At 45.5% G+C, this 22,344-nt stretch overlaps 1 protein-coding gene across 10 annotated transcripts in view; it reads right to left on the reverse strand.

The window, feature by feature from the left end:
- The window catches only part of LOC106610060 (teneurin-3), a 447,182-nt gene that overhangs the window by 334,720 nt on the left and 90,118 nt on the right, over nucleotides 1–22,344 (reverse strand). For all 10 annotated transcript variants that reach the window (XM_014209182.3, XM_082978414.1, XM_014209189.3 and 7 more), the window contains exons 2-3: nucleotides 9,906–10,307; nucleotides 975–1,256 (exon numbers count right to left, since the gene is read on the reverse strand). In XM_014209182.3, coding sequence (XP_014064657.1) covers nucleotides 975–1,256; nucleotides 9,906–10,170 — 547 coding nt within the window. In that variant the 5' untranslated portion in view covers nucleotides 10,171–10,307. The remainder of the gene's footprint in view (nucleotides 1–974; nucleotides 1,257–9,905; nucleotides 10,308–22,344) is intronic.

Genomic DNA, 22,344 nt, shown 5'->3' on the forward strand with positions numbered 1-22,344 from the left:
AAGTGTCGCTCCTCCTCTCGTTCAAACCTCACACATGTGTACTTCAAACCGCCAAGGCCTGCTAATCAACCATTGTGTGGGCTCACTCAGCCAGAGATACACTCCTTCCTCTGGGCTAGGTGAACCTGAGAGAGAGAAGGAGAGAGACTGGGGGGGGGAGACAGAGAGAGAATGAGAAAGGGCAGATGGGAGAGAGGAGTGCAAGGATGAAGCTGATATAATGGGTGTGAGGGAAAGGGGTTAATGTGGGAGAGAGAGAGACAGAGAGAGAGACAGAGAGAGAGCGACAGAGAGAGACAGAAAGAGAGAGAGAGAGAGAGAGAGAGAAATACAGAGCGGGACAGAGACAGAGTCACAAAGCTATATGTGATGGCGCTCTAGGGGCCACCTGGGGAAACTTAATCAAAAAAAGGTTGGCAGCTGGGAGAGAGAGGGAGCAGAGGGCAGCAGAGGAGAGGAGAGGGGCAGTAGAGGGCAGAAAGCAGGTGACAGGGTTCTCTCTCTCTCTTCACTTTCGCCTCCAGAACAAAGTCAAACCCTGAGAGTCATAATCCAACCGTCGCTAGGAGCAACACGTGCTTTGCTCTGTCTGTCACCACGCCTTGGGGTTAACCCTTCACCTTCAGCAATCAGTGGGCTTCAATGAACATGCCGACGTACACTTACAGTACCCATTCACACTCACACTAATTCTTGAGTTCCCTCAAATTCTCTCATTGTCAAGTTCACAGCTGCATCTTCTCAAGTGAAGTGGTCACAAGAGGAAAGGAACGCTGAGCGACACCAACTCTCATTCAACATTCTTTCCCAACAACCGTGTTTCACCGATCCATCCGTGTCAGTGGACGTGCCAGGGAGTGTGCACGATGTTGAGCCGTGCACGCTCCTGTCCTTTAGGTGGCCCGAGCCAAGGAAGGAGAGATAAAAAAGACAGATAAATAAAAAGGTGTGTTGTGCACACCGACCGGACTCACCATTATCGCTGTCCGACTTGTTTTCGTGCTCTGTGTCGGTGAGGGTCAGGGCCGAGTTAGACCGGCTGGACAAGCACGAGTTCCGGCCGCCCGACTTCACCCCGCGGCCCCACAGCCGCATGGCGCGCTCCGGTGACATCACGCCCTCGTTCTCGGTGTCCACGTCGGAGCCGGCGCCGACCGAGTAGCCGCGGTGGGGGAGGCCCATCTCGGCGCAGAAGGCCAGGCCGCGGCGTGTGGACGGCTCGCAGATCCCCAGTTGTCTCAGGTTGAAGTTCTGCCCTGAGAGGAGAGGAAACGAGATCGAAGTCGTCAACACTAGAGCCCTGAACATGTATACCGGTCAATAAATGTCTTCCAAAGGAAAAACTAGTGCTCCTTTACAAGAGAATACAGGAAGTACAGGGTAGAATAAAGGGAGTTTTGAGAGAAGAGAGGAAACAAGATGGATGATCTTAAAGACTCTTTCACAAAGAACAAGGTTGAGGACATCAATAGTTTCAATAAGAGAGGCGCTGGAGTCTTTTATTCTAAATGTCAAGTATTCATAGATATTTAAGAGAGCTAGCATTTACCAGGGAGAGCAATTCAGTGGCCTTTTACAGGAGAACACGGGGAGTACATCTGATCTAACTTGAGACTGGCAGTAAAGACAAAACACCTTGAACCCTGTCACTAACAGATCATCTGTCACATTAAAATCTCTTCCTGCCCTATTTACTAGGGACGGGGGTAAAATCTATACAGTTACATATTGGGATATTATTTTGTTACCATATCGTATCGTTTTTAAAATATCGCAATATTATTTTTTCGCTGCACCAAAACATATTTCCATAACTGATATGTTTTCTCAAAACTCGTTTTCTCATGGTCTCTCTTGTCTCTCTGCAGCAGACATACAGTGAGCAATACGTTTGGAACATCAAATCACAATAAAATCACAGTATCAAATCGCAATACATATCGTATCAGCACCTAAGTATAGTGATTATATCGTAACGTGAGGTCCCTGGTAATTCTCAGCCCTAATATCGCCCCCCCCCCCAAGGCCTCTCTGACCTCAGATCCATCCTATCACTGAGAACCAGACAGACAGACCCCCTCCCTCCCCAGTTGTATTTGACCAGTGGCAGATGGATAGATAGATAGCAAACAGCAAGAATATAAACGTAACATGCAACAATGTCTACAATTTTACTGAGTTCATTTAAGGAAATTAGTCAATTGAAATAAATTCATTAGGCCCTTGTCTATGGATTTCACATGCCTGCGAATACAGATATTAAAAAAGGTAGGGGTGTGGATCAGAAAACCAGTCAGTATCTGGTGTGACCACCATTTGCCTCATGCAGTGAGACACATCTCCTTCGTAAATTTGATCAAGCTGTTGATTATGGCCTGTGGAATGTTGTCCCACTCCTCTTCAATGGCTGTGCGAAGTTGCTGGACATCACTGTCGTACACGTCGATCCAGAGCATCCCAAACATGCTCAATGGGTGACATGTATGGTGAGTATGCAGGCCATGGAAGAACTTGGACATTTTCAGCTTCCAGGAAGTGTGTACAGATCCTTGTGACATGGGGTTGTGCATTATCATGCTGAAACATGAGGTGATGGAGGTGGATGAATGGCACGACAATGGGCCTCCGGATCTCATCACGGTATCTCTATGCATTCAAATTGCCATCAATAAAATGCAATTGTGTTCATAGCTAATGCCTGCCCATACTATAACCCCAACATGGGGCACTCTGTTTTTTTATTTAACTAGGCAAGTCAGTAGAGAACAAATTCTTATTTACAATGACAGCCTAGGAACAGTGGGTTAACTGCCTTGTTCAGGGGCAGAATGACAGGTTTTTACCTTGTCAGCTCAGGGATTTGATCTAGCAACCTTTCGGTTACTGGCCCAACGCTTTAGCCACTTGGCAACCTGCCGCAAAGTTGACATCAGCAAACCGCTCGCCCACACAATGCCATACACGCTGTCTGCCATCTGCCCAGTACAGTTGAAACTGGGATTCATCCGTGAAGAGCACATTTCTCCAGCCAGTGGCCATCGAAGGTGAACATTTGCCCACTGAAGTCAGTTACGACGCTGAACTGCAGTCAGGTCAAGACCCTGGTGAGGACGACGAGCACGCAGATGAGCTTCACTGAGATGGTTTCTGACAGTTTGTGCAGAAATTCTTCGGTTGTGCAAACCCACAGCTTCATCAGCTGTCTGGGAAGCTGGTCTCAGACAATCCTGCGGTTGAAGAAGCCAGATGTGGAGGTCCTGGGCTGGTGTGGTTACACGTGGTCTGCGGTTGTGAGGCCGGTTGGACGTACTGCCAAATTCTCTAAAACAACTCTAATGGAACTTTCTGCAGTCAGCATGCCAATTGCACGCTCCATCAATACTTGAGACATCTGTGGCATTGTGTTGTGTGACAAAACTGCACATTTTTTGTGGCCTTTTATTGTCCACAGTACAAGGTGCACCTGCGTAATGATCACGCTGTTTAATCAGCTTCTTGATATACCAAACCTGTCAGGTGGATGGATTATCTTGGCAAATTAGAAATGCTCAGTAACAGGGATGTAAACAAATCTGTGAACAAAATTTGAGAGAAATAAGCTTTTGGTGCATATGGAAAATGTATGGGATCTTTTATTTCAGCTCATGAAACATGGGACCAACAATTTTATATATTTGGGAATAGGGTGCCATTTGGGACGCCACAGAGGAGAGAAGGGGGAGAGCCATCTCCCAGGTGCTAACAAAATAGAAACTGACAGGTAAATGGGGCCTAGCTAGCATCTGGGGAGGCATTTGGACTGGAGATGTTGAGCAAAAAAATATCCTGCATGGGCTTAAAAAGAAAGAGAGAGAGAGAGAAAATACAAACAAATCCTGTGCTGACTTTTTTTTTCGTGATGGGGGTTGGTGGGGTGCAGTATCAACTGACCTGAAATCCCCAGTGAAAACACACTGTAAACAACGCTAGTTCCTAGCTCCTAGCTCCTAGAAGTCCAAAAAAGGGACTATCAGGTTTCATCTGACTCTCAGATAACAGCAGGGGCTTAACATTCTGTTACCCAGGATCCCACGCTGGACTCCCAGCACCGACCGTTGTGTCTTACCACGACCAGGCCTGACTAGCTAACAACATGCTAGCAGTTAGCAAAACCCCCCATCTTTTCAGCACTATAGGACCAACGCCCTAATGGAAAACTCTCATTATCAAACGGAGGGAGACACCCTCAACTTTTATTTTATGGGGCCCGCTGAAGACTAAAATCACCAGTAATTCAGATAAAAATGTGTTTAATTTAGCAAATCTGTTCCTAATCATTCCCACGAATAGAAATGACACACGTGATCGTGTCTCAATGTAATCAAGGTATGAAAGGATTGTTATTTAAAATCCAATCTCTTTTAGGGCTTAGTTGTCGTCAATTTGCAGTGTTCGACCCACTATGGTAATTAGGTTCCGGCCACCCGACCATCCGCTCCGATAAAAGTCTGCTTGTCTACCCCCCTGCTCTAAAGACTGAAGTAGAGCATGATGAAACAACTAAAATGATACATACTTCAGTGAAACACGACTTGCTAAAGGCAATTTATACCACGTTGGAGGAGCGAGCCAAACGCTAAAGAAATATCCAACGCAAAACAAAACATCCGAAGGGGAATCTATAGTCTCCTAAAGCGAAACATATCATCGCTGAAACAAAACTGAAACAACACCTAGGCCTAATGCTGTAGCAGAAAATAGCATGCTATGATACATCCCATTTTGCTTAGGCAGAGCAGAATGCATTCCGCAGCTCAAGCTGAACTCGTTAGCGTAACAAAAACAAGGTTCGAACCATGCTAACATAAAGCGAAACCATAAAGGGCACTTCAGTGCTGGCCCGCTGGGCACAAACTGATTGAATCAACGTTGTTTCTACGTAATTTCAATGAAATTACGTTGGTGGAATGGACGCTGAATTGACGTCTGTGTCCAGTGGGGAGTGCTAACAAATTGCATAATGCTAAAGCAAAATCCAACAACAAAGAGCATCTTGGAACGGCCCATTGGGCTAGCCACAGTTTCAGTGCAGGAGGGCACGGCGCCAAGCCCACAAGGCCCAACGATAAATGCCCTATTAAAAGCGTTACTTGCGGGTTACTAATGTTGGCTGGCGCGTAGGAAACGGCAAACATCACTGGAGGGGCTCTGGGTACATAGCAATAATTTACAACGCATGAAGCAAATACACATACTGTCTGCAACTTATCAACTGGAGAGAGAGAGAGAGAGAGAGAGAGAGAGAGAGAGAGAGATATTTGGCAGAGGTAGCTGTGTTAATGATTGATCTCATATGTGGCTGTACTTTGGTTATATCTAATGCGGTAACATTATGCAGGCTGAAAGGAATTCAAGACCCACTAGTATTGTTTAAAACAATCCAGGCACAATTAATTTGCATTGCAAAAAATAAAAAAAAATAAAAAAAAGGTACAGTAGCCTAACTAAGCAGTATAACGTTAAATACAGTAGATTTGGAGCCACAGAAATGATCAAATAACTGCAATCTCTATGGCAACCATTCATTGAAACCCCCCAAATGAATCTGAGAATATTTGCCAAAATATTGTTCAATGTATTAACAGATAAAAATCCCAAGTGTAGAGTACAGAGACTTAGTAAAAGTGTCCTCCTATTGCAGACATACGGAATATTGTGTGTGTGTATGAGCACGTGCATGTGTGTTCTCGGGGAGGGGTAATGTGGTGCAGATGGGAGAGAAGATGGTGGCTGCTCTGCTCTGCTATGTTGTCCTGGCAGACAGACTGGTAGTTAAGGCACTTCCAATCTGGTTGGTGATTTCATAAATATCTCAAGGCCTTGAAAGCGTAAAATCACTACTTCAAAGGCGACGCCGCCACCTCAACAAGACAAACAGCAACAACAGCCGTCAACAATCATATGAAGTCATCAGGGTGGAGTTAACGTTCTGTTCCACATTAAGGCCTTTATGTCTGACATATACTGACTATACATTTCATTTAGTTGAACTAATAATGAATGAAAACTTACATAATACAAATAATCATAATGAAACAATAAAATAATAATATTTGATGTATTAATAATAATATGTATAAATATTATAGTTTTAGTATGTATAGTTTTGCATATTTACATTATTTTCTCAACATGATATAAAATATAAAAATGCAGAATATGTCATTGAACAAAGTACTTCTATCTGGGAGAAAATCATGTACAAACATTTCATAAATTTGTAACAAATTGTACAAGACACAGTAACCATGGATCAAAATGAACTATTTCATTATCTGGGTCCTCATATGCCAACACAACTACAGGCATGGAATTAGAATACTATATAATTGTATAGGCTCTCTATGACTACAGCCAACAATACACTGTATAATTCCTCTTAGGGCTATTAACCATTCTACTACAATTGAAGTGGCTTGCATTTTATGTTGGGGAATTTTAAAACATGATCCAATTAAAAATAGAGTCTGTGATATATAATTCATTTGGTTCCTTTTTTAACCAACGCTAATAATTTCCTGCAAAGCTAAACTCTTTTCTCTCGCTTAAAGACATTTATGTCACACTTACATTTGGATTTAGACTGCATTCCATTCAGTGGGTTTAGCTGCCGTGGTGATAGGAACGGGCTGGCTAAGAACATGCCAGAACATATATACACATATATATATATTTATTTTTTACTTATAAATGCGGTGAAATGTTTGTAAAAAATATTTATTCCTGCCGCTATTCAGTGATTATCGTATATCATTTAGTGACCGTATTTAGTGATCATTTTTACTTCAGTAATACGTTATTATATTACTTTTGAATCCTTAGATTAGTATACATTCACTATGATAACGTGTTCTTCCAGCTTAGCTGATTTGTGGTGAATAACTTAATACAAGACTAGTTCATTTTCACTCTTTTTTGGGATAATGGAAAGTGTTTCACGCAGCACTACTTTTGCAGTTATGAAAATGACTGTAATATAAACGTAATACAAGTATCTCAATGAGAGGCAACTGCTTTATATTCCATAGGCCTAGGTAAAATGACCGTATCAGTGACAACAACTACATATTTGGCTTCTTTCGTTTTAAAATATTGAAATATTTAATGGTTGAAGATTCAGGCAAATGCATGCTTTATCTCATTTAGGGTAGAGCATTATTTAACTACATGTAGATTGTAATATTAAAATCTTGTTCTCAAGCTATATATAAGTCATCCTCATTCTGAATTGGTTCTGATGCATGCAGTGCACCACGTGGTGGTAGAATCCAGAAGTTTCACAGCACGGTCAAATCATTGGTTGATCAAAAAAAATGAAAAATCTTCCAAATTCCCTCCAAGATCATTTACCTTATAAGAAGGATAAAATATTGACTGTTAAATGTGTGGATAAAATACTGTCTGGAGCAATCTTTAATCTAGGAATAAGAGTGACTACAAAGGCTTGTTAATTACAGACATAACTAAGATAGTCACTTCAGTTCAATTAAAATTATATTCATTTTAAATGAGCACCAATTAGTGTGGCAATGAAAATGTACATGATAAGATAATTAAAGTAATGACGTTTTTTTTTCTCTCCAATATTTATGTATCGTTAATTGGAGTGGAGGAACAATCAATGAACTAGTAATGAACTTCAAAGTACTTTTGTTATGTTTATAGAAATTATGGATGGACCTGGTAAAACACTTTGCCTCCATCTTTCCACAAACCAGTTAATGTCAAGAGTTCAAAACAGTTTCAGATCTATGCGCTCGCTGTGCGTTATAAAATCTAATAATTACAAAAATCCCTGTTTTTAATTTTAGCTCTGATGGTCAACAATTCAAATTATTCCAGTTTTAGTCCATCAAGTTTCACAAATTAATACGGTCTCTCTATTGTTTCTGAAGTGACCAAACCATTTAAGGTCAATGTCAAACCCATAGAATTTGAATGAATAGAATGGGAATCCCCATTCAGGGCAAATAGGTTCCAAACCCGTTCTACTCCTTCTATTTCTATGGTGTCACCACATTAACATACAGTATAAACAAACGGTGCTAGCTATATTAGCTTAGCATAGTGTCACCATAAGCTCCTATGAGGGCAGGTATTAAGTGAGTTACTGGGCAAGGAGACAGAAAGAAGTGCTTAGCCAAGAGGCTTGTGTGTAGTACTTAAACATAAAGTGCTTAAGTCTGTCCAGCGAACGCTGTGACCCAAAAAGTCCAGTGACCGAGTGGCCCACTTAGGGGACTAGCTCTGCCAGCGAGAGGCAGAGAGGGTGTCTCTATAATCATTTGGGGGGGGTTTATATTTGTTTTGTTACACACAAGTGGGTCGCCATTGTAGAGCACCCCTGGAGCAATTAGACTTGCTCAAGGGCACACTGACATTTTTTTTTTTTTTTTTTACCTTGTCAGCACCCTTCGGTTACTGGCCCAACGCACTAACCTCGAGGCTACCTGCCGCCCCCATCTGTCTCACGTCTGTTAATATGGGGAGGATGTCATACACAGCCCCAACCTACCCAGACTGTTACCACTTTCCTTACCCCAATACCCCCATCTACCTGTCAGGATATTACCCCTGGAGCTCCTTATCAGCAAGACAAGCCCCAGTGTTCATGATCAACACTAACCCAGCAGCTATATACCAATTAGCAGACCCCTTTTATCCCAAGCCACTTATAGGCATGCACACATACATTTTTACGCACGGGTGGTCTCGGCAATGAAACCCACTATCCTGGTGTTGTAAACGCTACGCTCTACCAGCTGAGCTACAGAGGACCAGCATCTAGTGAGATACCAACCAGAGAGGTAATGAGAGTTCTTCTTTTTGGATTGAAACCGTAGCTAGAACATGTTTTCTTCATGACATAAGTGCACTGTAAATGTAATTACACCTCGCCCCTTATCCGCAGAAACTGATTCCTGATAGGGCTGGGTCGCGTCCTTGAACACACTTTAAAGTTGAAGTAGTCGGCCCTTATCCCTTATCTAAGGTAAACATTTGTGCAGTGGCCCAGCTCGGTGGCATAAGTTAACATGAGGTAAACAGAGTATGTAAACAGAGACTTCGCCTCTTAGGGGCAAACCTAAGGAAGAGTTCAAGCAGGTACATCTGACCATAACTACAGCGTAAAACCTACAGGCAGCTTGAAGTGGAATGACAAAGGCACTGGTGCTCAATTGAATTTTCCAGTCCTGGTGCTCAATTTCATTTTCCAGTCCCGGTGATCATATTAACATTTTACAGTCCTGGTGATCATATTAACATTTTACAGTCCTGGTGATCATATTAACATTTTACAGTCCTAGTGATCATATTAACATTTTACAGTCCTGGTGATCATATTAACATTTTACAGTCCTAGTGATCATATTAACATTTTACAGTCCCGGTGATCATATTAACATTTTACAGTCCTAGTGATCATATTAACATTTTACAGTCCTGGTGATCATATTAACATTTTACAGTCCTAGTGATCATATTAACATTTTACAGTCCCGGTGATCATATTAACATTTTACAGTCCTGGTGATCATATTAACATTTTACAGTCCTAGTGATCATATTAACATTTTACAGTCCTGGTGATCATATTAACATTTTACAGTCCCGGTGATCATATTAACATTTTACAGTCCTGGTGATCATATTTTAGAGCCAATAGTCAAGGTGGTATAAGAGGTGCCGGTACTCAAGCAGTAGAAAAAAATGGAGGTGCCGGATGATACTCTGTACCGGTAAGTACCAGGCCCACCTCAAGCACTGCCTACATGGTCAGCCGCAGGGAAGCGCCCTTAGAGCATGCTAGGTGCCTTGCTCAAAGGCACAACGGCAGGGGGATAACTAACTAGGCTAACTAGTACCTTGTCGGGTGTACTCGTCCTGTTCACGGTGCACCATCTCCTTCACTCTGCTGCTGTACAATAGTCTGGAGGAGTCCTGGTGGTCGAAGGCCTTGAGCGTCTCGCTGGAGCTGTAGGACTTCTGGGTGGGTACCCTCGGTCCCGGGCCGCCGCCGCCGCCGCTGCCGCACTCCTCGCTGTCGCCGGACGAGCCCGTGTAGCGCCGCTCCTTGTCGCGCCTGCTCTTGGTCAGCGAGCAGTAGGGCCTGCGTTCCTTCACGTCCATACTGCCAGCATGCTTCGCCGACCCCGGCGGATAGACACAAACACGGCACGGACCGGGACGCTGGAGGAGGAGGAGGATGGGGGGAGGAGGTGGAGGAGGGAGGGTCTGCCCAACCCGCTCCGCTTAGGCTCGGCTACCTGGAGAGAGGGAGGACAGGGAAAGAGAGAGAGAGGGAGGACAGGGAAAGAGAGAGAGAGGGAGGGGAAGAAAATCAAAGAAAAAGCGTGAGACACAGCGGTCAGATAGCGCTAAGCTGTGCACTTAATCTTCCCGGGATCCTTAAATCCTCCCCACCTTCTGGAATGTTCAGCGGTGCTAGTGTGTGTGTGTGTGTGTGTGTGTGTGTGTGTGTGTGTGTGTGTGTGTGTGTGTGTGCCGCACACACTTGCTTGTGTGAGTGTGTGTCTTGGCAGGGCCTGAGTGCATCGGAGTGAGGAGAGGCAGGCAGGAAACAGCCTTTGGGAACTGAAGTAGGGAGGGCAGGGGTGAGAGGGGAGTGGGAGAGGGAGAAAAAAGACAGAGGTAAGGCAGGGAGAGGAGGGGGTGACTTAATTGATTACTCCCGTCCCCCTGATCTGGTATGTGTCTAGAGTTACTGATAAGTACGACACATCCATTAGATAAAAAGGCCTAACTGAAAGCAAAGAATAACGTGTGTGTGTGTGTGTGTGTGTGTGTGGTGTGTGTGTGTGTGTGTGTGTGTGTGTGTGTGTGTGTGTGTGTGTGTGTGTGTGTGTGTGTGTGTGTGTGTGTGTGTATCAAGGAGGAAGGAAGAAGAAGGGGAAAACATTTTCAGTCTTTCATTAAGCCCTGCTGCCATCGAGAATTAATCAAATCTACAGACAACATCCTGAGAACAAAAAATAAAACGACATACTTCTAATGCAAGACAGAGGAGCAATAAACGTCTGTGTGTGTGTGTGTGTGTGTGTGTGTGTGTGTGTGTGTGTGTGTGTGTGTGTGTGTGTGTGTGTGTGTGTGTGTGTGTGTGTGTGTGTGTGTGTGTGTGTGTGTGCGTCAGAGTAATAAGCATTGCATGGAGTCCCCCCGGGGGTATGTTTATTAGCCAAAAAAACGTTCTCTGCTTCTAATTTTGCGTTCTGATAATTGCAGACGTTTTAATTTGGGAATCTTGGCTGGCCCTTTTCTGGAGGTCTCCCACAGATTGTGCATGGTTGCTCTTTCTCAAACATATATTTTTTTCCGACTTCATTCGTCTTTTTTTGGAAGTTAACATATTTCTTGATAAGGTTTTCCTGCGTGAGTTTTCTAAACTCGTCCCAGATGATAGCAAAGCGAGGGAGGCCTGGAAGGTAGATTCCTCCTAATCAAATGGGGAGAGACGCTTCTACGACCTCATAAAATCTGCGATGCGGAGAACACAGACGGAATCATGGAATCCAGACATTAAAACGGATTTCATCAATATTCCAAAAATGTATTGAACTTAGTAGGGAATCAACTAAATGTATTGAACATGTCTTCATTTGCCCAAGTTTATCATAAGACATGAACAGAATGCATCAGTGACTTGTATTTCCTGTAACTTTCTGAAGAGGCAGGGAGAATTCCCCCTGTCTGTGTATGTGACCGTATGTGTAGGTTTCTCAATGAAATGTTAACTACAATGTAGCCTCTACCAACCTGGCAGAATGAGATAAGGATTATTTTCATCAATCCCGTGGGTATTTGTTTTGCAAACTCTGCCACCACATGTACTCTACAAAAACACTGCCTCTTGCTAGGTGCACACTGGAATTAAAGGGTAATTACACCAAAAAAATGTACATTTAAAGAGTGGTATCCTGATGTGGTTTAGGCATTGTTGTGGACTTACAACATCCAATTTAGTTGTTTTTTGTATTTAAAAAAGTGTGATTTTGAGAGCGAAACAAAAAAACAAAAAACTGGAGAAAACAGAAACCTGGAAAAACAAAATGGAGAAAACGGAATTTGGGAAAAAGGGAATCAGGCAAAACATAAAACGGATTAGATAGGGCCCTATGCCTCTGTTCAGAAGAGGAGAATATCAGCCTTTCTCTGCCTTCTCCCTCTCCTCTCTATCAGGAGGAATTGAACCGATGACAATGAGAGAACGGGAGTTATTTAAAGGGTAACGTTAAGGTATGCCAGGCTGCCTCTCCTGGTTGAAAAGGTTGACAGCATCATTTGCATGTTTTCCCCACACAATGGTGTGTGTTATCTGGTCTTCCTAAGCATGGCAGTGTGATTCCACACACCAAATACAAAGATACACAATGACGACTAAATTCTCATCTGCTCAGACCCAAATGCTCACACCCCCATCCCTAGTGCGTGCCTTATTGTTGGCGTTAAATTGTATCAATTTGTTTCTATCATTTGCCCATGCTATTTCAATATTTCTATAATAAATCATTACATTTTTCCATTGGATTAATGATTGATTCCTACGTTTTTCGTGGTCATCTTAAATAGACAAATAAGTCTACAGAGGTGGCATATGAGCATCAGCAGCCCCAACAACGCCCCCATCATTCATGAATAGTATTACTGATTCAGTATGAGGAGAGGAAGAGAAAGAGAGGGAGAGACAGAGAGCGAGCGAGCGAGCGACTGAGAGAAAGACAGCTCCTCACTCTGCTGGTTTATGGTTTTGTAAAAATGTACTGAGGCAGATAGGAGGGCAGAGTGACAACTGAGTGAGTGAATGAGTAACGGAGGGAGGGAGAGGAGGAGAGGTGACTGAGCTGTGAAAAGTGCTTATGGGGGAAAGAGACTTAGTGTGTGAATCAGACCAGCAGCAGTGTGGTGATCTGTCAGGATCAGTCAGTTAGACAGCAGGTAGCCTAGTGGCTAGAGTGTTGGGCCAGTAACTGAAAGGTTGCTAGATCGAGTCCCCGAGCTGCCAAGGAAAAAACTGTCGTTCTGCCCCTGAACAAGGCAGTTAACCCACTGTTCCTAGGCCGTCATTTTAAATAAGAATTTGTTCTTAACTGACTTGCCTAGTTAAATAAAGGTAAAATAGACAGACCAGGGCTGAAATTAGCATTAGCATTTTGTCACCTACCAGCCACACTGGCAGGGCAGCTGCAGCTCTGATCCTTACACCATGCCCCCTGGTAGGGCCCCTTACATGGCCCCTCACGGCCCCTAGCTTCACATCCTCAGCTGGGCCAACCCAGCACTCCACTGCTAGTAGTGTCACATAAATCATCTCAATTCACACACATTTGTTGTCTCATAACTATTCCCCAGCTCATTACTGGAAATGAGAATGTGTTCTCAGTCAAGTCACCTGGTAAAATAATGCTAATATACCGTTATTTTACCAGGTGAGTGTGTGTGTGTGTGTATGCATATATATATATATATATATATATATATATATATATATATATATATATATAATTTTTGCACACAGTCATTAGTAATAGGTTTATCAAACACAGATTACTTTATTGGATAATATCATTTTCTTCAATGTTTACAATAATTTTCAGCTTGACTTAATACTGTGTCGGATTTTATACAGAGAAAGCATTATTAACGTCTCCTCTGAACATTATACATATTTAAATTGTCAAAACATCATACTAAAACGGATTTAATCACTGAAAGCAATTATTCATTCAAAACCAAAATGGGTAAATGTGACCAATTTGCCCCCCTCCGGTGACACAAAAGAGAGTGACAATGTTTATCTGACTTGTCGGTCTAAATGAAATTAGGTCTGGCTGATCAAGTGCATTATTGGTCATTAAATTCCTAATTAAAAAGTGCTTTGGTCCAATGACTGGAGCCAGAGTTTTAAACGCTAAAAGAACACTGTCTGCAACACTATTATGGTAATGTGTTCACATAATAACATTAGCGAAGATGTTATCATTTGTACTACAGTCAGAAACACAGACAGGAGAGAGTACCGTAGCTACACAGTTATACTTCAACAACATTTCAAAGGACACGTTTCAATAATTGATTGCTATGCATTGACATATCCGGGCTCCCGAGTGGCACAGCGGTCTAAGGCACTGCATCAAAGTGCTAGAGGCGTCACTACAGACATCCTGGTTCAATTCCAGGCTGTAGCACAACCGGCTGTGATTGGGAGTCCCATAGAGCGGCGCACAATTGGCCCAGCGTCGTCCGGGTTTGGCCGGGGTAGGACGTCATTGTAAATAAGAATTTGTTCTTAACTGCCTTGCCTAGTGAAATAAAGGTCCAAATAAACACAAACATGCATTGACATACTGTGTGCTTAGAGGCAGAGTTGAAATAGTGTGTTCTTATGATGAAATGCTGCTGGTTCATATAAATGTCATCCTTTGATTTGTCTTTTTATCCTTCGTCTCTTTTTATGGAAACTTAGTCAGGTTTTGATCACAGACTATAAAGGAAGTAGAGATGCTGTCCGTTGCCCCACCTGATGGAAAACACCCCAACTAAAAAAACACCCAAATGAACGACTAAACCTTTCATTGTATTTGTGTGTGTTCTTAACTGACGCCAATGAACGCTGCAACAAATCTAATTAAATCCAAGTCACTCAACTGTCATTAGAAAATATACTAAGTAAACATACGCTTTCTAAACCCGCGGGCCAGCTGAAGTGAAGGGGTTTTAAACAGGTGAGAGAGAGAGAGAGAGAGCTGTAGAGTTACTGTGGTTTTATAGTGGAACAGCAGAGCAAGAAAATCCACTCCTGTGACAGACAGGACTGTTTCGCATGTAAGTACATTACCTACTCCAACACACACACACACACACACACACACACACACACACACACACACACACCACACACACACACACACACACACACACACACACAAACTAGGTCATATTCTCTCGAGCCAGTCAAACACCTCATCAGCAATGAACTGTGATGCTGACTGTCTGAGTGTGTGTGTGAGTCAATCTGAGTGTGTGAGTCAATCTGTGTGTGTGAGTCAATCTGTGTGTGTGAGTCAATCTGTGTGTGTGTGTCGATCTGTGTGTGTGAGTCGATCTGTGTGTGTGAGTCGATCTGTGTGTGTGAGTCGATCTGTGTGTGTGAGTCGATCTGTGTGGTGAGTCAATCTGTGAGTGTGAGTCAATCTGTGTGTGAGTCAATCTGTGAGTGTGCATTAGGCGTGAGTGTGAAGTCATGTGGTGAACTGAGGTGACGTCTGAGTTGACAGAGAGGATTACTCTTTTTACCTGAGGCTCTACGCACGCACACACACACACACACACACACACACACACACACACACACACACACACACACACACACACACACACACACACACACACACACACACACACACACACACACACACACACACACACAGTGGTTATTGGCAGGTTGTGTGTGTGTGTGTGTAGATGAATGTGTGTGTTCTCCCCAGGGCTGTTTACGGGGTGGTTAGGGTTGAGGCGCCTGAGAAAGCTGAGGCGCCTGAGAAAGCCTGCTGCTTCACCTCAGGGACACTCTGCCCCCTGCTCCACAGGACACACACAACCCTGCTGCCCTCCTGTCTACAAACCACCCCCCTCCGCCAGCTCCCACAGGGGCGCTGGGTTCCGCCAGCCACCTCAGGCGGTGTTTGTCCCCTCTTTCTCGGTAAGGCCATCCGGTACCACAGAGGTCTGAGCAACACACCCTGCTCATGTATGTCACATGTCATTCAGTATGAACACGTAGATCAATGCCTCGTAGCATGAGAGAGGGAAGGAGGATAGGAGTGGAAAAGGAGAGAGAGACAGAACTGAAATAGAGAGAAAGAGGAGGGTGGGGTAGGGGGTGCATACAGTGAAGCAACAGAGACAGAAACAGGGGAAGAGAGAGAGAGAGCCAGAGAGAGAGAGAGAGAGAGAGAGAGCGAGACAGAGAGAGAGACACACACAGAGAGAGAGAGCGAGAGAGAGACACAGAGAGAGAGAGAGACAGAGATAGAGACAGAGAGAGAGAGAGCGAGAGAGAGAGAGAGAGAGAGAGAGAGATAAAGGCCAGGGACATGTAGTTTATGTACTAAGAGAACAACAGGAATTCCTCCATCAACATTTACTACCACTGCCACCATTCACTCCTGAAAAAACACTCCCTACACACTTCTCCCATGCAACATCTTGGAAGCATCAGGCGCTGCTATTCCACTATCCCACTGTTTTTAATGTGGCTCTTTCTTCTCTTAAATAAACATGGGATTGCTCAGTGGAATGATTCAGAGCCAAGGCACAAGGCATACTTCCCATAATGTGAAGCAGACATGGGGCGGCTGCAACTTCTTACAGGGTTCAGGGCTGTATTCATATAGCGAGTAGGAGTGCTGGTCTAGGATCAGGTCCTCCCTATTCTTATAATCGTAATCATTATGTTCTAAAAGACACAACTGATTCTAGATCAGCACTACTACACTGAGACATTTGAAGAATACTGGCGCAGGCATCCTTGCCATAATGTGAAGCAGACAGAGCCGGTCGGGGTGGCTGATCTGCATCTATTTTAATGGGTTGTTCAGCTCTGGTTCAGCTCTGTCTGGATCTGGTTCTCCTCACTATGATGCCTGGCTCAGAACTGAAACCCCCCCTGTCTGGCTCAGTACTGAAACCCTCCCTGTCTGGCTCAGTACTGAAACCCTCCCTGCCTGGCTCAGTACTGAAACCCTCCCTGCCTGACTCAGTACTGCAACCCTCCCTGTCTGGCTCAGTACTGAAACCCTCCCTGCCTGGCTCAGTACTGAAACCCTCCCTGCCTGACTCAGTACTGAAACCCTCCCTGCCTGACTCAGTACTGAAACCCTCCCTGCCTGGCTCAGTACTGAAACCCTCCCTGTCTGGCTCAGTACTGAAACCCTCCCTGCCTGGCTCAGTACTGAAACCCTCCCTGTCTGGCTCAGTACTGAAACCCTCCCTGCCTGACTCAGTACTGAAACCCTCCCTGCCTGACTCAGTACTGAAACCCTCCCTGTCTGGCTCAGTACTGAAACCCTCCCTGCCTGGCTCAGTACTGAAACCCTCCCTGCCTGGCTCAGTACTGCAACCCTCCCTGCCTGGCTCAGTACTGAAACCCTCCCTGTCTGGCTCAGTACTGAAACCCTCCCTGCCTGGCTCAGTACTGAAACCCTCCCTGCCTGGCTCAGTACTGAAACCCTCCCTGTCTGGCTCAGTACTGAAACCCTCCCTGCCTGACTCAGTACTGAAACCCTCCCTGCCTGACTCAGTACTGAAACCCTCCCTGTCTGGCTCAGTACTGAAACCCTGCCTGAAACCCTGCCTGCCTGGCTCAGTACTGAAACCCTCCCTGCCTGACTCAGTACTGAAACCCTCCCTGCCTGGCTCAGTACTGAAACCCTCCCTGCCTGACTCAGTACTGAAACCCTCCCTGCCTGGCTCAGTACTGAAACCCTCCCTGCCTGGCTCAGTACTGAAACCCTCCCTGCCTGACTCAGTACTGAAACCCTCCCTGCCTGACTCAGTACTGAAACCCTCCCTGCCTGGCTCAGTACTGAAACCCTCCCTGCCTGGCTCAGTACTGAAACCCTCCCTGCCTGACTCAGTACTGAAACCCTCCCTGCCTGACTCAGTACTGAAACCCTCCCTGCCTGACTCAGTACTGAAACCCTCCCTGCCTGGCTCAGAACTGAAACCCTCCCTGCCTGGCTCAGTACTGAAACCCTCCCTGCCTGGCTCAGTACTGAAACCCTCCCTGCCTGGCTCAGAACTGAAACCCTCCCTGTCTGGCTCAGAACTGAAACCCTCCCTGTCTGGCTCAGTACTGAAACCCTCCCTGCCTGACTCAGTACTGAAACCCTCCCTGTCTGGCTCAGTACTGAAACCCTCCCTGCCTGACTCAGTACTGAAACCCTCCCTGTCTGGCTCAGTACTGAAACCCTCCCTGCCTGGCTCAGTACTGAAACCCTCCCTGCCTGGCTCAGTACTGAAACCCTCCCTGCCTGGCTCAGTACTGAAACCCTCCCTGCCTGGCTCAGTACTGAAACCCTCCCTGCCTGGCTCAGTACTGAAACCCTCCCTGTCTGGCTCAGTACTGAAACCCTCCCTGCCTGGCTCAGTACTGAAACCCTCCCTGCCTGGCTCAGTACTGAAACCCTCCCTGTCTGGCTCAGTACTGAAACCCTCCCTGCCTGGCTCAGTACTGAAACCCTCCCTGCCTGACTCAGAACTGAAACCCTCCATGTCTGCCTCAGTACTGAAACCCTCCATGTCTGCCTCAGTACTGAAACCCTCCCTGCCTGGCTCAGAACTGAAACCCTCCCTGTCTGGCTCAGAACTGAAACCCTCCCTGCCTGGCTCAGTACTGAAACCCCCCTGCCTGACTCAGAACTGAAACCCTCCCTGTCTGGCTCAGTACTGAAACCCTCCCTGCCTGACTCAGAACTGAAACCCTCCCTGCCTGGCTCAGTACTGAAACCCTCCCTGCCTGGCTCAGTACTGAAACCCCCCTGCCTGACTCAGTACTGAAACCCTCCCTGTCTGGCTCAGTACTGAAACCCTGCCTGAAACCCTGCCTGCCTGGCTTAAAGTAGACATACTATACATGCAGGCATGCATGCACACACACACGCACAGACACATGCACAGACACACCACACACACACACACACACGCACAGACACACACGCACACACACACACACACACACACACACACACACACACACACACACACACACACACACACACACACACACACACACACACACACACACACACACACACGCACACACACACACACACACAGACACACACACACACACACACATGGGAAACATTGTATAACAACCTAACAACCATTGCTGGAACTCAAAGAAAGCAGATTAAAGAGGAAGGAGACAGAGGAGGTTGTAACAACTTTGTTTATCCCACAAATGTTATCATAAAACAGGGCGGTTTTCTTTTTAATCTCACGGCAGCAGGCAGATTATGGCAGTCATCAAGATGCGGAACGAGGGAGTGGTGGATAAGGAGAGAGAGAGAAAAAGGGAGAGAGAGCAAAAAGAGAGAATGAGAGAGGAGGAAAGCGGGAGAGAGAGAGAGACAGAGCGAGAGAGATAGAGAGAGACAGAGAGAGAGAGAGAGAGAGGAGGAGAGCCTGACCCAAATATATTGTGAGAGGATGTTTCTGTGTGTTCCAGGTTGCCTTGGGGTTACCTCTCTCCCTCCCTCCCCACTCCTCCCTGTCTCTTTCTTCACACAGCCCTTCCTCTCCCTCTCTCTTTTCTGTAAGATAATTAGAGGATCAATTGTAAAAGGTGGCAGAAGTAAATAGAGACAGAATGTCCTCTGACTCCTCTCATCCCTGTTAATGGCAGTGAGGTAGTATAGCTACCCTGACCTTCTCCCTTGGTGTCATCTCTGTTTAATACACAAACGATCATGTGCGCGCACACACAAGCGTTGGGCAAACTGCTGAACACACCCCCTACTATAACTTGTCTCAGATCGCTACGGTGAGGATGAGCAGAGTGATGATGTTGATGTTTACGATGGTGACGCGGCTGATGCGTTTTACTAGCGTTACATCATTACCACTTTTCATGGTATTCCTCACAGACACGAACACAGATGCTGCAGTGACAGTACTATCTCAGCCAGACAGCCTCGGCTCTAGTCTGCTTTGTCTCTTCTCTCGCTCAGCTTCTGTGTGGCAGCCTCACATAACAAGAGTCATGGCCACCGAACAAGGGAACAGAAGGGAAGAGAATGGAAAAAGAGAGCAGGAACAGGAGGCAGCATGGAGAAAGAGAGAGAGAGAGAGAGAAAGAACGAGGGCGAGAGAGAAAGAGAGAGGTGGAGGGAGAGAGGGAGAGAGGGAGAGAGGGGAGAGAGAGGGAGAGAGAGCGAGAGAGAGAGAGAGAGGGGGAGAGAGAGAAAGAAAGAGAGAGGTGGAGGGAGAGAGGGAGAGAGGGAGAGAGAGGGAGAGAGAGCGAGAGAGAGAGAGAGAGGGGGAGAGAGAGAAAGAAAGAGAGAGAGGGGGAGAGAGGGGAGAGAGAAAGAGAGATGGGGGGAGAGAGAGGGGAGAGAGAAAGGGAGATGGGGAGAGAGAGAGGAGAAATAGTGAAAGATAGAAAGAGAGCAGGAGGCAGCGTTGAGAGAAGGATTGAGAAAAAGAGAACAGTTTTATCTGAAGGCAGAGCGGTAGTGGATGACGTTAGCAGCCAGCCGGTGAGAGAGTCTAAGCAGAGAGACTTATGGTTTGGGGTCTTTACGGAAGAATTGTAGCATTGCAGATGTTGTTTTTTTAGTACACTGTCGAACATGGTGTGAAATTGAAACTCCTGGGCTGAGTTACAGTTACAGCACTGCTCTGAAACCAGACGGGGGGACATAATCAGCTGGAACAGAAAACGTTAAATGGAAGGAAGTTGAGAGAGAGGTACCGCTCAGAACACAGAGTGGAGAATGGCAGATAGAGGGAGGAGAAAGAGAGGAGAGAGAGAGAGAGGGCAGGAGAAAGAGAGGGAGAGAGAGGAGACAGAGACGGAGAGAGGAGACAGAGAGAGAGGGGAGAGAGGAGAAAGAGAGAGAGCGAGAGAGGAGAAAGAGAGAGAGATGAGAAAGAGAGAGAGAGACAGAGGGGAGATCTCTCATGATCAAAGACAGAGTCTCTCCAGAATAGATTTAAGGAAAGAGAAACATTTCACTGTGCAGTAAAATAAATGACTGGATGATCATAAAAGCCTTGCTGGGTTCTTAAACCCAGATCTATTTGCTTCTTGCATCCTCTGGTTTACAGTTGTCAGACATCTGAAGGACCCGTATCAGAAGATATCTGGACAGTGACATGAGAAGCTAGTTATGACCAGAGTGTCTGGATGGAAGGATGAAAGGATGTGGTAATTGAGGTAAGATATACCTCTGCCTCATCTCTCTCTCTCTGTCATGGAGATCTGTCTCTCCCTGAGACAGATATGTAACATAGGAATGAGGGAGGGAGAAAAGGGAGGAGAGAATGAGAAAGGTAGAGAGAGAGAAAGGTAGAGAGAGAGAGAGAGAGAGAGAGAGAGAGAGAGAGAGAGAGAAAGAGAGAGGGAGGAGATGTTGGCTATGAAGCTATGAGGCAGGTCTGTTAACCATCACTGGTCTGCCAACACAAAGAAGATTATAGCTCGCTGTAAATCATGTCAGAGTGCTTTCTACTCGAAATGCGTGAGCTTTGCAAAATAAATTTAGAAATCTATATTATTCAGTTATCGCGCGCGTCAACGAGCGTCTGCGTTGCCAGGGGCTAAAATAGAAGTCAGTTCTATTTCTGACATAGATCGCACTGCAAGTCCTGCCTCTCCCATCTCCTCATTGGTTTATAGAAGCTGGTACCCACGTGTCATCTCCTCATTGGTTATACCCACGTGGGTGACTGAAAGACCAACGAGGTCAGTGGCGGTAATGCACCTAATTTATGAAAGTTGCCAATCGCAATATAAAGTCAAGAGAAGAAAAAGCCTGGAAGGAGGAGAGATGACTAGAAACGATTCGGTTGACCGTTTTATTTGTGGATTCATTGGCGGAGTAGAGGACCTTGTGCATTTCAGGTAAAATAACAACTCAATGTTTATATCCCAGGACAAATTAGCTAGCAAGTGCAAGCTAGCTAAATTGCCATAAATGTTTAATGCTTTTCGACCTGTCCCCAAATGAATGTAATTGGTTCAGAGTTTGTTTTGATATTTTAACCTGCATGTCGTGATCTCGTTTGCTGTGGGGGGACAAAATACATTTATCGCACGATGACGCACGCACCCGGCCGGTTTGGGTTCCGTGTTAGCCTCTCTCCCTCTACTTTTACCTCTAGTCCCCCTCTCTTTCTCTGTCGTGTGTTTTCGCTCCCTTTACCTCGCCTGGTTCACCAACTACTTCTCTGATAGAGTTCAATGTGTCAAATCGGATGGCCTGTTGTCCGGACCTCTGGTAGTCTCTATGGGGGTGCCACAGGGTTAAATTCTTGGGCCGACTCTCTTCTCTGTGTACATCAATGATGTCGCTCTTGCTGCTGTTGAGTCTCTGATCCACCTCTACGCAGACGACACCATTCTGTATACTTCTGGCCCCTCTTTGGACACTGTGTTAACAACCCTCCAGACGAGCTTCAATGCCATACAACTCCCCTTCCGTGGCCTCCAACTGCTCTTAAATACAAGTAAAACTAAATGCATGCTCTTCAACCGATCGCTGCCCGCACCTGCCCGCCCGT

This window comes from Salmo salar, chromosome 08 (genome assembly GCF_965601325.2).
Source record: "Salmo salar chromosome 08, fSalSal1, whole genome shotgun sequence".
In the NCBI taxonomy this organism is placed as follows: domain Eukaryota; kingdom Metazoa; phylum Chordata; class Actinopteri; order Salmoniformes; family Salmonidae; genus Salmo; species Salmo salar.